Source organism: Danio aesculapii, chromosome 24 (assembly GCF_903798145.1).
Source record: "Danio aesculapii chromosome 24, fDanAes4.1, whole genome shotgun sequence".
NCBI classification, from domain to species: Eukaryota; Metazoa; Chordata; class Actinopteri; order Cypriniformes; family Danionidae; genus Danio; species Danio aesculapii.
In genome coordinates this window covers 21,722,432-21,739,065 of record NC_079458.1, presented here as the reverse complement: position 1 = coordinate 21,739,065, position 16,634 = coordinate 21,722,432, and the positions used below count along the sequence as shown (strand labels likewise).

Sequence of the window (16,634 nt, the reverse complement as noted above, 5' to 3'; positions counted from 1 at the left end):
CGTTCGTGTGGGTTTCTTCCAGGTGCTCCAGTTTCCCCCACAGTCCAAAGACATGTGGTACAGGTGAACTGGGTAGGCTAAATTGTCCGTAGTGTGTGAATAAGTGTGTACAGTATGGGCATCCGCTTCATAAAGCAAATGCTGGATAAGTTGGCGATTCATTCCGCTGTGGTGACCCCAGATTAATAAAGGGACCAAGCCAAAAAGAAAATGAATGATAATAATAATAATAATAATAATAATAATAATAATAATAATAATAATAATAATAATAATAATAATAATAAATCTCAAATAAAAGTATGAGAAAAAGTAAATAATTAAATAAAATAATAATAAATAAATAAACAAATAGACAACAAAAATGGGTGATACAATCAGGGAAAATGCTGTGCTATCTTACAATGGTAGGTTAGCACAAACTAAGCATGAGGGTCTGGACAGAGAAAAAAAGACAAAAGGTACTTTTACTAATACTTTTACTTAATACTTAATATATTTATATCTTAATGAACATATATAGTTGTCATTATTATATGTTCATTAAGACAATAATATATTAAGTAAAAGTATTAGTAAAAGTATAAAATTAGTTAAAGAAAAAAGAAAAAAAAAACATTGTAAAAAAACGTTGTATATTCTTCATATATTCAGTGCTAGCTGTACTTTTTCTAGAGCAGAATAAAATGAAAAGTGCTTGGTAAAACAATATATTAACATAAGTGCTTCAGTTCATTACTATCAAAAAAGGTAAATTAAATGGTAGATTTATATCTAAATTGATATTTATCTTTAAAGGTTCTCAATGTAATCCATTGAAATAGTTCATTGTCTATTGTTTGCTCATTCAATGTTTGCTGTACTCATCCTGCAAAAGCAGAATAAAATGTATTGTTATTACTATTATTAATATTAATCATTAATAATTACTTAATAATTAAGTTATAAAGTAAATTATAATAAAAATAAAGCTAAAATATTATTAGATTAACTTTTAATTTATTAAGCTTTGCGGTTTCTAAAGAAATAAACAAGCTAAATAATTCAACTTTATTTAAAAATAAACTTTTTTTTGGTCATATCAGTATAACCCAAGCATCACCAAGCATAGAGAAATAAAACAGCATAACACTATACAGTATAATGACTTGTAGCACAACTCCTGCTCAAACTGGTCTGCCTCTGGTAAAGAGAAAAGCCTGCAGTCTCCCCTACTGTTCTGAAATCAGTAAATCTAGCTGCAGCATTAACTTCAGCGTTTCCCTCGAGACACACAGAGCTTCACTGGCACAGATAATGAACAGTCTCTGTCTACAGTCACAGCGTCCACACCGAGACGACATTCATGCGAGGAGAGCAGAGAGACACTCAAATAAGAGGGAATCTGCAAGTTCATGAGCTTCTTCAATAAACATCCGCTTTACCTGTCAAGACAAATGCCAATCTACTGCGCTCTTGTGGTTGAGCTATTATAATGGGATGGTTAGATGGGAAAGTTGCTTCTGGCATTTTGTGTGTGTGAGAGAAGAAGCGTAGTAAATGTGTGTAAAATAGAACAATCAAGAGTTCTACAGAAGTAGTGTGAATGTGAATGTTTGTGCATGTAAGTGTGTGTTTGTGTAAGTGTGTGTTTGTGTAAGTGTGTGTGTGTGTGTGTGTGTGTGTGTGTGTGTGTGTGTGTGTGTGTGTGTACAGAGCTCATGCCAGCCGTTTATCTGGAGTCTAACTGGTGTCCGGTGTGGAGTGACAGTATTGTAGTGAGAATTTAGGCACTGAAAGTACTTAGTACAGTGCACAGGGAGCGGATGTTAAATGTTAACAGTAGTGCCTCTCTCAGCTGTATCCTGTTTAAAACTCTCTATCTAACAGTGCAGATCTGCCAGAGATTATACTAGGTCAAGCTGGAAATTGTAATGTATATTATATTATATTATATTATACTTAATTTAATTTAATTTAATTTAATTTAATTTAATTTAATTTTATTTTATTTTATTTTATTTTATTTTATTTTATTTTATTTTATTTCATTATTCATTTTCATTTTTCAGCTTAGTCCCTTTATTAATCAGGGGTCACCACAGTGGAATGAACCACCAAACTTTTCCAGCATATGCAGCAGATGCCCTTCCAGCTGCAACCCAACACTGGGAAACACCCATACACTCTTGCATTCACACACATACACTACGGCCAATTTGGCTTATTCAATTCACCTATTAATTCAATTCACCTACTATGTCTTTGGACTGTGGGGAAAACCGGAGCAGGACATGCAAACTCCACACAGAAATGCCAACTGATTGTAGGGCGATCATGCTACCCTCTGCACCGCCATGACGCCACTACACTACACTACATTATATTATATTATATTATATTATATTATATTATATTATATTATATTATATTATATTATATTATATTATATTATATTATATTATATTATATTATATTATATTATCACATTATGTACAATAAGTATAAACACATTATATACAATATAATTCACAAATACATTAAGTAATTGTTTATTTATAATTTATACTTTTGATAGTCTTGTCATTTTAAGATGGTTAAGATAACAATAAACTAAACTAATTTAAAAAAAAGTCTGTTCTTAATGATTAGATCACTCTTGTTCAAATCAGAACAGATCCAAAACACACACGATCTGGCTAAAATCAGTCCAATTTCTTACCTTAAGGCCAATCAGCCGACTGGTCAATTAGAAAATCCTCTTGCTTTTGAAAACAGCACAGCTATACTAGGCATAGGACGGTAACTGGTTTACCAGTTTGGAAAAGTCAAGGTTTCAAAACCGCAAAAGATTTCTGTTATATCATTCCTAAGGTACAGTATATGTATGTTTTTTGTTTGTTTTGTTTGTTTTTTTTTACAACTATATTATTTCGTTTTTTAGGGTAACAGTATCTCCAGCAGAAAAGGAGCTTTCACATTAAAATTTACTGGTCAGCTTACGATTCAGCAAACATCTGAATAACAAATCTCTTACACACCAACATCTAAGCATGCTATGGACCTGAACAGTGCAGTAGATTACTTTCTATAAAGAGAAAAGAAAGATATCCAAAGATGCCAATTAAAGTTGCAAAGAAATTTGTGTTTCTGAAACTAATGAAGGTCAATGATTTATTTGAATTATTTTGCCTGATTTGTTTACTAATATTAAATATTTGAAATGTTTCTTAAACTAAAATAAATTGTGTTTAATGTTTTTCCCAAAACATTTAAAAAGAACATATTTTAGAGCAGTAATCACAATACTGTGATATTTTTATCCAAGGCCCATGCCTAAGCTCTACACACTGCTAGCTGACTGGTGAATTGTGGGTAATAATCACCTGTCTGTAGGACGGGCTTCTGCTTTTGGGCTTGTTGCTGTTGTTGCTCTTGATGTGGTAGCAGAAGCGTAAAGCCGCCAAGTCCTTCATTATGGAGGAAAGTGCCTCTTCATCATCTGCAAAACAAACAGACGCAAATTAATGACTACACAAGCTGAATGATTGCCAACCTCACTGTCCTGATGAGATCAAAACATCGGTACTGGCATGTGTTTTGCTTTAGCAGCTTCACCAAAACAGAGCTCGGACTTTTAATGAAGTAAATGTAATGCATAGCCATATCACACACATATGAGGTGAGGTGTACTATTGCCAAGAAGTTAAATGGGTTCCAAGATGTTCAGATTTCTTTTTAGAGACTTGGATACTTGAACAAGTTACAATCCCAATGAAGCCACAGGAGAGGATTTATGAATGGAAGTGAAGCTGATGCAGGTTGGTTATCATGTAATGATGACAACATGGCATCCAAATTCCACTCACACCACTCACACTACATAGAACTAGGCATAGGACGATAGCCGGTTTCAACGTTTACTGTAGTTTGGAAAAGTCAAGGATTTAAAACAGCCAAATGTTCCGTTATACCGTTCCTACGGTATATATATATATATTATATATAAGTTTTTGTTTCACATGTTTTTTTTTTACTATTTTATTTGGGTTTTTTTAGGGAAACAGTATCTCCAGCAGAAAAAGACCATCCACATCTAAAGCTACAGTTCCAAAATATTTTGAATGTTTCTTAAAATAAAATATATTGTGTTCAACAGGAAAAATTTTTAGCTTTTTACGCAGACATTTAAAAAGAACATATTTTAGAGCAGTAGCCACAGTACTGTGATGCGGTGAAACTGTGATATTTTTATCCAAGGTTATCATGCTGTCACAATCTTAGACCGGCCCATGTCTACATAGAACATGCTTTTCTGTTCCTATAGAGTTTTGTGTGCTAAAACATTCTGATTGTCCTTCAAGTGACAATCAAGTTTGGAAACCTTTCCTCAACGTTACTTATGCTTCCATCCACCTATTCTTATGTAAATTTTGTAATATTGCATAAATAATGCGTAACAGAAACATGCACATTCATTTTGAGAATGTGAATAAAAAAAAAAAACGTATGTGCACAACTGATTAAGATTAACTTTTTATCCACTAAGAAAAATGTGCATAAACTACAATGGAAATACATTTTCAGAATAAATTCCAGCATGGGCATCAAAAAAGTAATGTGATTTTGTTTTAACACCTGACGTGACGACAAAAATTGGTGCAAGGGGACTGCTTCAATGGAAATTGTAAGATTTCTTGGTCATTCCAAAATTCCCTTTACAAAGTCCATGATCAAAGTGGTTCAGTATTATTACCTTCCAGTCTTGAGCGACTGTGCTCCCAAAAAATGGTCTCGCATCCCCAAAGCCTACCATTGCATTTTGGCTTTGTCTTCCGGAGGCACAGGTTATTTTTTGTATAAGAAAAAAGGCATATAGTTTCTCCAACCTAAGCAATTTACAATTTTCTTTTTGATATTTGTAGCCAGTTTATCAGGAAGTGATGTCTGTGTTCTCTTTGACACGGTGAATATAAACAGTGCTTTACTTGCAAATGTTTTATGGAATTTTCTAGTTGTGTGCCTGAATCTAGTTTACATCTTTGGATGGAAACATAAACATTTTCAGGCTTAATTTCAGGTATCATCTACCAAATCATATTTTAAGTGTTCGGGTTTTTTGTTTAGGTTACTAACCATGTGCAATTCTAGTGAACCTTGTCTCATACGTTCACTTACAACTGAAATGACCAACCAAATCTATTTCAAACCATGCTCACAGGTTCTTCACAAAAGCGCCATCTATTTTGAGCCAAGTGCAAATGATGTATCCTTCACACAATCAGCTCCAGAAAATCAAACTCCACAAACAGAATGTTTGGATCACTTTTCCATTTACGTCGCTCATTTGAATACCACAATGTCATTCAAAACAAGAGAAAGACAGTGGATGTTCACAGGGCTGCGGGATCCTTTAAACGTGTGGTACACAAACCAGCCCACTGTTTCCTTCTGAGCTCCAATCAGGGGTTTTTCCCAAGCTGGACACAGATACACAACCCTCACATATTTCCAAAACAGAACTCGTGTGCTCCTCTTTCTCTAGATATAAAAGCAACAGATCAGGAACAGAAGAAGAGTAAAAGAACACATGGCCAGACACAAGCGATCACATTTTATTTGCATCAAAAGGGAGATGGACTTATTTTGGGAGAGCGGGATAGGGTGGGGTTCTAAGTTTTACAGGACAGCTTGTATGCCCACTGTTGTAAACGTTTGCTTGTATGTTTAACAGCCTGCATTCCTCATGAATGGACGCTGCTGTGATTGGCGTTAAAACTGCACAAATACAGCATACATTTCAAATGTTCTCTAATAACAGACTAGTGGGAATAGTGGCCATGTAATATAATAGTTTCTCACATTTGTGTAATTACTGTTGATCAAATACAGTCAGCACGGCATTGTCAAAGCCAGGTTCATTGGAAATATGTGCCTTAACCTTACTTTTTGCAAAAAGTAAAAATATACTGCTCTGGGTACGTTTCATTACACATTTCAGGTTACAAATCCAATAGAGGGCGCTGTCTATTATACGTTTCAGATAAAAGTCTTTCTTGTCCATGAGACTTGTTGTAGAAGCGTGGCATGAAGATGTGTACATTAATCTCCTTCTGCATAGGCATAGTACAGCCACACAGTTACAGTTTAGTCATTTAGCCAGTCTGACTTCAATATAGGTTGGTTTTTAAACTAACGGCAAACTTTGAGTTTAGAAGTCACTTTCCAATACCTTTTCATTCAATGTTCCATGCTGGTGAAATGATCCATTCCCACACTGACTGCTGATTAACTAGTATCATTTAAACATCAACTAAAAAAACATCTCTTCCGTGATTACCTAAGCTCTAGTCAACAAAACCAGGACCCACTTTTCTCTCCCACACCTGCCTTACACAGGTGAGTGGGTTTGACAAACCACCTGTAGAAAACACACTTTCATCTCTCTGACACTTTAACCGAGACTTGCACCAGCTTTACACATTTGCACCAGACACATTGTTACAAAAAACTATGCATTTCTGAAGTGTGCGTGAGTGGGATTGACAAACCACCTGAAGAAACACTGTTCTCTCTCTATAAAAACACTCCCTCTTACTCTAGCACCTAATTCTCTAATGGTTCCTTTGAATAATTAACACTTGTTGTGCGTATTGCCTCTTGTTGAATTGCTCAATGCCTCCTCATCTGTAAGTCACTTCGGAAAAAAGCATCTGCTAAATGACTAAGTGTAAAATATAGAAGCTTACAAGATGTTTTTATAGTAAAATGACCTCTTTCCTGTCAAAATGTCAAGAGTTTTAAATCTTTATTTCAGAAACCCTTTTAAATGTTTGGTCTCATTGAATTTTTACTAAAGTTTAGTTTCAACTTGTCATTTGCCAACTAAAATGAAAAGGGCTGTCATTTACCTGACAATTAATGAGAAACTTCCATTACAATATGTCATTTTAAAGCCTCAATCCTACTTAGAAGAACACAATGAGGTTTTCTGCCCAGAACATATGTCCTGAATTCATAACCGAGACATATGAGGAAAGAAAAGTAGGAATAGAGCGTTAAAATAGTGCATAAACTCAACAGTCATCGAAAGGGAAATGGGGAGCAATCATGCAAATGAGTATGTCAGACATTAACATATCAAGGGTGCCTAATGGGGCCAATTAAGCATGCCTTGTAATTACAGGTTGAGTGGAAGGTCATTCACCTCTGCTGTAATGGGGAGGAGAGAGAGTGAGAAAGAGACAAGAGCTCTTGTTAATCTCAGGTGCTTGCATGTGCCAATTTATTTGCTTCATCTATCCACAGATTCTAAAAAGAAGCCATTTTTAAGTTGGTTTGGATTTGGAACATCTTTGAGAAAATGTAGAATTAGGAAGACCTTGTATGTTTTACCATTGCATGTTCAATTACTTGAATTGAAACTTCTAGTTTCATCTTCAATATAATTACATTAGATTGACTGTTAAATTATTATATTTTTTCGGTCTATGTGTGAATGTATTTTCCCTAGATATTATACATTGCTACTTCTTCCAATAATCACAAAGAAGCTTGGTCTTTTAACTTAATAAGAAACAGAGACTCATCTTTCATATTTCTATCCAAATTATCAGGGAAATCAAACATAAATGTTCTTGGAGCACGAATAAACATCATTCATTGTTATTTTACTACTAGTTATAGCACCAAATAAACAAATGAAAACATCAGATCAATTATTTTATCTTTCAAAATAGTAATAGTAACTTAATACATTTAAAAACAGCACCACAATTTGTTTAGTAACTCCTTGTTTAATAAAAGAAGCAATTTTACGTTTGAATTTATTCATATGATTTATTTACTTCAGTCGTTTGAACTATAATAGTTTTTAGTAAATTACATACTGAAAACATGCTTCAAAAGTTCTTGGCATCATTTAAAAAATACTCAAGTTGATCTTATTAAGTCATTTTTGAAGGCCAGCAGTCGCTTTTTATATTTACTGCTTGGAGAAGAAAACTGTAATATATTTTAATTGGCAATTATATGAGTCATGTGATTTTTATTTTATTTTATTTGTGGTGAAAAAATTTCATTAATAGCCTATGCTAACAACGTTATTACAACTGGAGCTGAACCCAGATATCCAGCAGTAAGAGCTGGTCAATGTTAGTGGGGTTTTAGAGAGGTTTATAGCATCCCAGGGGAGACAGCAGGGCATTGCGTGGCACAGGCAGATGGAGTCTGGGCCGATCTTTGATTTGACACCACCACAAGTCTCACTCCGCAGCTGTTCCTCCACCATTAGACGGGGTTCACAAAGGTTCACACACACACACTTACCTTTTCAATCTGACCTCATTCTATTGTATATTGCCACAGTAAAGTGGCTTCATCTTCTGCAAAACAACCTCTGACGCTACCGATCTTCAAAGAGTGAGGGAGAATTCACTAAACACTTGTTCCAATTTTGTATGCTGCGTTTCAACAAACTTCTTCAGAAAATCACAATCCAGGAATATTATGAGCATAACTAGTATAGCTACACATATATATACATATATATATATTATATAATATATATATATATATATCTATATAATATATATATATATATATATATAAGATATAATATATATATATATAATATATATACATACATATATAAAAGAAAAAAAAAGAAAAAAATATCAAAGGGGGGTTAATAATTCTGAATTTAACTCAATTCAATTCAACTGTATCTATCTATCTATCCATCCATCCATCCATCCATCCATCCATCCATCCATCTCTCTCTCTCTTTGTGTATATGTATATATATATATATATATATATATATATATATGTATATATTATATATATATATATAATATATATAATATATATATAATTATATATATATATATATATAGATATATATATATATATATATATATATATATATATATATATATATATATATATATATAAGGTGGCACAATCAATCTAACAAGTCTGTATTAAATCATAATACCCTTTCAAAACCATATGTAATAAATAATGCAAAAAAAATCATAATGAAAAGTATTTTAAGTTTTGAATTTTGAATTTTGAAGTTTTTGAATTTTGATTAAATAGACTTTGTGATTACTATTCAAAATAAAACTTAGTAGATTAGTAAATGTAAATTAGATTAGTAAATAGTAACATTAGTAATGTTCAACTTATGTTTAAATTCAGCCCAAATAAACATTAAAAAAAAAATGTAATGCAAGAATCATCTTGAATCATTTAGTGCATTGTATGCAAATAAATGCACATAAAAGACGTGCAATCCGTTCTTCTTCCCAAGTGAACCCAAATGAACCCAGAGATCCACTGTATCACCTCTGACCAAGTGGCATCTTCAACTTCTCAGCTCTCTGAAGAAGTGGCTTCAGTCAATATCTGCTGTGCATTTCACGCTCAGCTTAGAAACACCAAGTCATGCGTAAATGTCAAACTCTCAGCGGTGCACTACACAACAGCCTGCACACTTCATTCAGTACACAAAAGAATGATAGACTTCTCTTTCTGCCCTTCCTCAACACATCTGCAGGTATGAAGACCAGCAAGAGTGATGAGGACGTCCTTGCAGGAGTTTGCATGTGGGCTATTCTTAGAGTGTGATGCAAGTTGCCTAAAATAGAAATCGCACACACCGAGGGGTGCTGAGGTAAAGTAATGTCTGCAGTTACGTTATGGTTATTAATCAGTGAGCTGGCTTTCATTTATGGAACAAATTGAACAGGAATGCAGAGCAGCTCCATCTGCTGCAAGCTTCAGATCTGAGTGTTTGCCATCTGCCCTGTGCGGGAGAAATGACAAACTACACACAGTACATGATGCAGCCCTGGCAATGACGGTTTCACGATACACAGGATAAATACTGAACACAACTGGAGGAATAGAGTAGACTGTACTCAAATCAAAATAAACCAGGTGTCTTAACAAATTAAATGTTGAATGTGGTGATTCTTCACAAAAAAAATTATTATTGCAATTATTGCAAACAACAAAATGGTTCAGTTTAAACAAACAAATTCAATCAGTAATGTTCACTTAATTTGTGTGTAAATTCAGCCCAAATAAATGTTTACAACCCTTAACGTAGTTTTTTTTTCAGTGCACTGGACAACATCTGGATATCTTGATTGATGTTTCATTCTGTTATACTCATTTTGTTACAGAGTATACATTTTACTCTGTATTAGTTTTGATATTAATTCTTGGGTAGTCATGTTTCAAGATTGTATACAGTACTTTTGCAAAGTCTTGGTTAAAGAAATAGTTTGCTAAAAGCTGACAATTCTGTCAAGATTTACTCATCCTCTATTTGTTGCAAACCTGTTTGACCTTCTTTCTTTTGTTGAACACAAAGGAAGATATATTGAAGAAAACTGGTTTTCAGCTTTCTTCAAAATATCTTTTGTGTTCAACAGAAGAAAGAAACTCATAAATGTTTGAAACCACTTAGGGATGGGTAAATAATGAGCACATTTTTATTGTCCCCTAACATTTTGATTAGGATATAGCCTTGATTAGCATATGACTTTTTCTAATACTGACTGGATATTCAGAGTAGAATGGAAAACTGATTAGAACCTTGAATTGCACCGAATCATACATTATCAAATAAAGTAGAACAGAATCTTAAGAAATCAGATGATTGTGAATAGAATTCAACTCAATAGTATACTATTGATCAAAAACAAACTTTACTGAATAGAATCAAAGTAAATTGTCCAAACAGCTTGTAATTGAATCGAACAAAACTGAAAAGGAAACTTTTGAAATCATCTCAGGAAATTAAATGAATTTTGAGCAGTTTAATAGAATTGTTTTTTAATAGATTATAATTTAATGTAAAAAAAAATGAACTGAATATATACTAAAGTTGATAAAATCGTACTAAAATACTGAATACGAATACTTGTAAAATAAAATATTCTTGAACAGAAAGCAACTGAATACACTGCAAATGAACGTATCAAAATGACCTGAATAGAAATGAAATCCTCAATAAGCTAAGCTGAACAGACTCATGTCAACTTATCTTAAATGGAGCAAAATGTACTATAATGTGAATTAAACAAACAATATATTTTATTAAATTCAACAAAATCCTAACTGAATGTCATTTTCTTGAACAGAATCTTAAGCTGTACTGAACAGAATTAAAGCCTTCACACTAAACTGAAGATGATTATATTTCATTAAATTTTGAATGGAAAAGATTATTTATAAATGTACTTAATAAAACGAAATTCACATGTTCAGTAAATTAACTGAAGAGAATCTACACTAAATTGACTAAAAATTTGTGAAACTAAATGGTCTGAATCGAATGTATATTGAGTTGAATAAGAAATCTGCATATAAAGAAGAGAATCTTATCAAACAGTCTAGAATGTGAGTGAAAAGAATGTAAACACAATCCAATAATTCATATCATATTACAATGCATCGTTTGAAAAATTATGACGTAGTGACGAGTGTTTCCCAAAACCGTAGCTGCTTTGTCGCAGATCCATTTTTTGATCCACGTAAGTTATACTGTAAAACGTCCATAATGACACTCTAAATGGGGAGGAGTAACAACTTCTTTAGAAAAAAAAATGATAATTTCTGCAAATTATGTTGCTTTACACGCACATGCACTCACTTTCCACATTAATTAAACGGCGCACATAGGCCATACGGTTCCTTTACAAATATTATTTAAGAATATTACATATTCTATTATAAAACATAAAACCGCTGAGTTGTAATCTCATATATAATCATTAATTTTTTTTGTAATTTTATTATTATTATTATTATTATTATTATTGTTATTAAGAAGGATATTGTTTATTTATTTTTATTTATTTATTTATTTATTTTAAGTACAATTTTTTTTTCTTTTTTTACACGCATTGGCGATGTAAATTCCGCTCTTAAATAATAGGTCAAAAATTGCATAAATGATTTCAAAGTGCACTGCGAATGGAGCGCAATTGTCAATCTGAAGATCGCTTAAACTGAACTGTAAAAATACTTTGAAAGTAAATTACTCATAAGAGAGATTCCTTTAATGTTCTTTAATGTCCAAGTTTAAATGATGGAACATTTGATAGTATTACGGCATGGGGGGTATAACTGGAAATAGAACACAACCAGGGTCTATGTTTTTAACTACAGCTCCAGAGGTGCAGTTGTAAGTGTACAAGTTTGCAAAGCAGTTTGTGAATGTTTGATGCAATGACGGATTTGAGAAACACCAAATCAACAAACGATGTTTGTAACGACGAAACTTGTGACCTTAGTTGGCTATGATGGTTTTCGGAAATGCACCCCTGATGTAGAAAGCAACAAATAATAGCAGACGTATAAAACGGTCTCTTCTGTAAATGTTGTAAAGTGGCTCTTGAACTGGAATGAGGATTATTAGAGTATACCGTCTTCATCTCACACTGATGTCAAGATGACATGATTTACTGCATCAACGCTACGAAAATCTGCTGGAGACTGGTTGAGTAACAACGTTTCCATTATCTTTCTCAAAAAGTATCTGACTTGACAGGATGACAGACGATCGTTCAACAAGATAAAAAAGGACACAACTAGAAACAAAGTTTAAAGGAAGTCAGCCAGACCACAGTGATGTGACGCCAGCTGAGAGAAGAAGAAAACCTGTTGATCTAACCATATAAGTGCAAATTAATGACTTCTCAATCCGAAGACAGTCTGCTTCAAACACTGAAGAACATACCGTATATAGACCTCCACTTATATTGACACGCTTGGTAAATATAAACTATGCTGTGGAAAAAAAAAAAGTATTTTGGTTGACGTATAAAAAAATCTCTGCTCGTATTTATATATTTAGGTGTGTTGAAAACGATTGTGTGTGTGTTTTTGGCATAAATGTGGGTAATGTCATGGGTATGACACTGGTATTAGATGGAGATGGTGAATTATGAGGACATTATTGATGTCCCCAATTCCCAAAAGTCTTCTAAATCATACAGAATGAGTTGTTGTTGTTGTTGTTGTTGTTTTCTGAAAGTAAACCTCTCCATGTTTCCTGTCCTGTGTGGTGTTTTGCAGTATAAAAACAATGGAAAGCAAAACCTTTTTGTGTGTGTATCACAATTATTGCGACAAGTGCCACCACTAAGAATTCATATAAGCAAAATATGTAGTTTACATCCATTGATATTTACATTTTTTTGGAAACTCTTTAGAATAATGCTCCATTACTAAATGCAAGTTAATGTATTTACTATCATTAAGTATGAATAATCTTGTAAAGCACTTATTAATGACAGTTCAACATTAACTAATGCATTATTAAACATCATTATTAAAATCCAAAGTTGCTCTTGCTTACATTAGTTAATGCACCATAAGTTAACATGAATGTAACTTAAACAAATTAGCCATCAATAACTTAGTTGAATATATACAACAATAAATTAATTAATTGTTTGTTATTAAATACATTAGTATAGTTAATAGTAAAAATAAATAAATAAATACATTAACTTTAACTAATAGACCATTACTATAAAGTGTTACCAATTTTTTGTCGGTGACAACAAAACTGTTGAATCATGGTCTCCTGTTTCACAGGGATATAAATATGAGGAAAGACAAAGGCTAAATTCAGTCATTCATCACAATGGGTGAAACCCCAGAATAGCTGTGATTTATGGCTTAATGTTTTGGAGCTTCGCAAAATGGAAAGCCGCTGGAAAAAAAACTGTTAAATAAACTGTTAAAATTTCACCACCAGGGCATTAATTAATAAACTCCAGTTAATACACTTCATTCCCCACAGAACAAACCTTGCATGTTCAGTAAAGGCTGATTCATAATTCTGCGTCGAGTAATCAGTGTGACCGGTTGTGCATTTATACTTTTGCGTGCTGTTTGTGTTGCTCTGCAATAAGACTTCTAAAATGCTAGCTGGAGGTTTTTACCTTTTTCAAGCAGTAGGTTTTTATGTTCTTCTGTTTCGAGTTTCTTTACAGGTGTTTTGTTTTTTCTGAACACTACCTTAATGTACAAGTAGCTAAAACTCGCTCATTCAGAGGCGAGAACCGGCAGACATGCAACAACTTTAATCATAAACACAAAAGAAGCTCCTCCCAGGCACTAGACACTTGTAAACACTCGCTTCATCGAGCTCGCTGCTCTCAGCACCGCCCCCACTCAGGCCAGCTACCAAACCGACCAATCACAGAGCTTGCGATACGTGTCATCGCACCGGAGCATACGAGTGTGCTTGACAAAGGAGTATAAATCAGCCTTAAGCGATACCATTGTGAGCATTTATACTTCTACATTCTGTCCATGCTGCTCTGCAATAACACTTCTGAAACATTAGTCAGCAGTGAGGTTTCTATGTTCCACTATGAGATAATTTGCTGGTATTGTTAGTTATAAAGTTATAAAGTAAACCTAAAACTAAAGTTTGCATCCGGAGCTTTAGAGCTGCCAACACTCGTCACCATTATCAAGCCAACCAATCAGCTCTTGAGCCATTGTGACGTGTGGTTACATTTTTTTGAGCGATTTGTAACTCTGCAACCTACAGCATCAAAAATAGGCCTTAAAGGTCCAGTGAAATTATAACAAAGTTCTTTAGATGTTAGTATCAGTATGTTAATCTTAAGGATATCTTAAGGATGTAATCAATTTTTTTAAAATCACCTCATATTTCTCATGTTTCTTAACAAATCTTGACTAATCAAATGCTCTCTAGTATCAGACATGTCTCAACATTGTCAAAACACTTCTCAATTGCTTTTCATTTGATGCGCTTTAACTTAACCACTCTCAGTGGCAGAGCTGTGATGAAAACAAAGCTCTATTGGCTGTTTTTAATGAAGGGGAGGAGCTACCATAAGGCCCGCCCTGTCTTCATGTTTTAGTTGAGATTACATCAAATTTCGAATAAAAGAATGCACATTTCAAAGCACTTCACCAGACCTTTAAGTGTAATGAATAAAGTATGTCTATTTTTAAACTCCATCAGGTAGAAAGTTTGAGTGGCCCAAATATGTAAGAATTCAGGAATCACAGCTGGAGAATTGCAGAAGTTAGTTGGGTCTGAGGTCAGAAATTCATTGCAATAAATAGATTGAAAGTGTTTCAAGAAACAAGTCTCTACTCTTATCCAAAAACAAACACAACTGTCTTTAGGTTCCTCATTAATATTTTGAACAAAAGACCTAAAGGGTTCAAGCAATAATGCACAGCCTACTTTGGTCAAGTTCACTGTACCCATGCATACGTAAACTTAATTATATATTTCGTCCACAAAGTTCTCAGAACCTAAAAGCAGCATTAGCAGACTCATATGTCATCCTTCCACTTTAAAGCTTCTCCATCAAAACTTCCCTTTTGTTTTTACACCTCCGACTGCAGAAATAAACCAAGTATAAATTCATAGTGGTTTGTTTTTGTTAGCAGAGACAGGTTTAATGTCACAAGTTTTTCAGGGATGTTGTGTAAGTGTGTTTGTGCTTAGGACATGATCAGAGCTGAAGTGAATGTGACATGGAAGGGGTTTCCCTACACATCACCACTAAAGTATTCAGCAAGATTACAGGAACACAAAGTCCTGCGTCTCTACTACAAATACATCCCATGTTTAGCTGCCAGTACTCGAAAACATCTTAATAAGGTCACTGTTTAATTCGTACAAGCATAGTGTATTCGGACAGACACATTTTCAAAACATTGATCAAACATAATAATTTGCTGTTCATGAAGCAGCAAAAATGTATTAAATAGATACAACATCCTCATAAAAAATACTAATGTAGTACCTGTAGACGTAATGTATCATTATCAATGCACTTCATATGATGGAATTACTGCTAACTGTACATTGACAGCCAAATGCTCACTCCAACTCCGATTTTCTTGGTTATTATTATTTTTTAAAAGTAAGCATATTACACCGCCCTTTAAAAATGCTTTTAATTTAGCATTTTTAGGAGAGAAAAATTAATAAAAACTGTATAAAAACAAACAGAAATTGTAATGACTTTCACTATAAACTGCACTTTAAATGTCAAACCATACATTTTCTTTATTTAAATAAGCATATTCCAAAATTCAGTATGAAATTTTCCTTTAAATAAATACTTTGCAATTTAAAATTGTATTGTTTTTTACTGAATTATGATAATAATAATTTCACACTATAATAACAAGCAGGGGCAGACTTGGTGATTTGGGGGTCATAAGCAATTCCAGGTATGAGGCCCTACACTCTCAGAAATAAAGGTACAAGAGATGTCACTGGGGTGTTACCTTTTTAAAAGCTACACATTTGTACCTAAAGGGTCTCTATTAATACCCCAAGGGTATGTATTAGTACCTAGAAAGTACAAAAGTGTGTCTTAAAGTGTTTAGGTACAAATATAAGCTTTTGAGGTACCAATATAGACCCTTTAAGACCCTTTTTGAAAAGATACCACTCCAGTGACGTTCTCCTTCTCTATAGATTTTTTTCTGCAAATTCTTTGTAAATTCTGCATGTAAAAATATATATTAAATGGAACCTTACACCTTTAAAAATCTGTAATCTGTAAAATTAAACAATATAATCACAAATAAAAAACAAGTTCTCTAACTATGTACAGTTAATTAGC

The 16,634-nt window shown here is 33.4% G+C and overlaps 1 protein-coding gene across 1 annotated transcript in view; it reads right to left on the bottom strand.

The window, feature by feature from the left end:
• Nucleotides 1-16,634, bottom strand: part of map3k22 (mitogen-activated protein kinase kinase kinase 22) — an 81,367-nt gene that overhangs the window by 53,073 nt on the left and 11,660 nt on the right. The window contains exon 3 of the mRNA XM_056450719.1: nucleotides 3,366-3,481. Within this exon, the coding sequence (XP_056306694.1) occupies nucleotides 3,366-3,481 (116 nt within the window). The remainder of the gene's footprint in view (nucleotides 1-3,365; nucleotides 3,482-16,634) is intronic.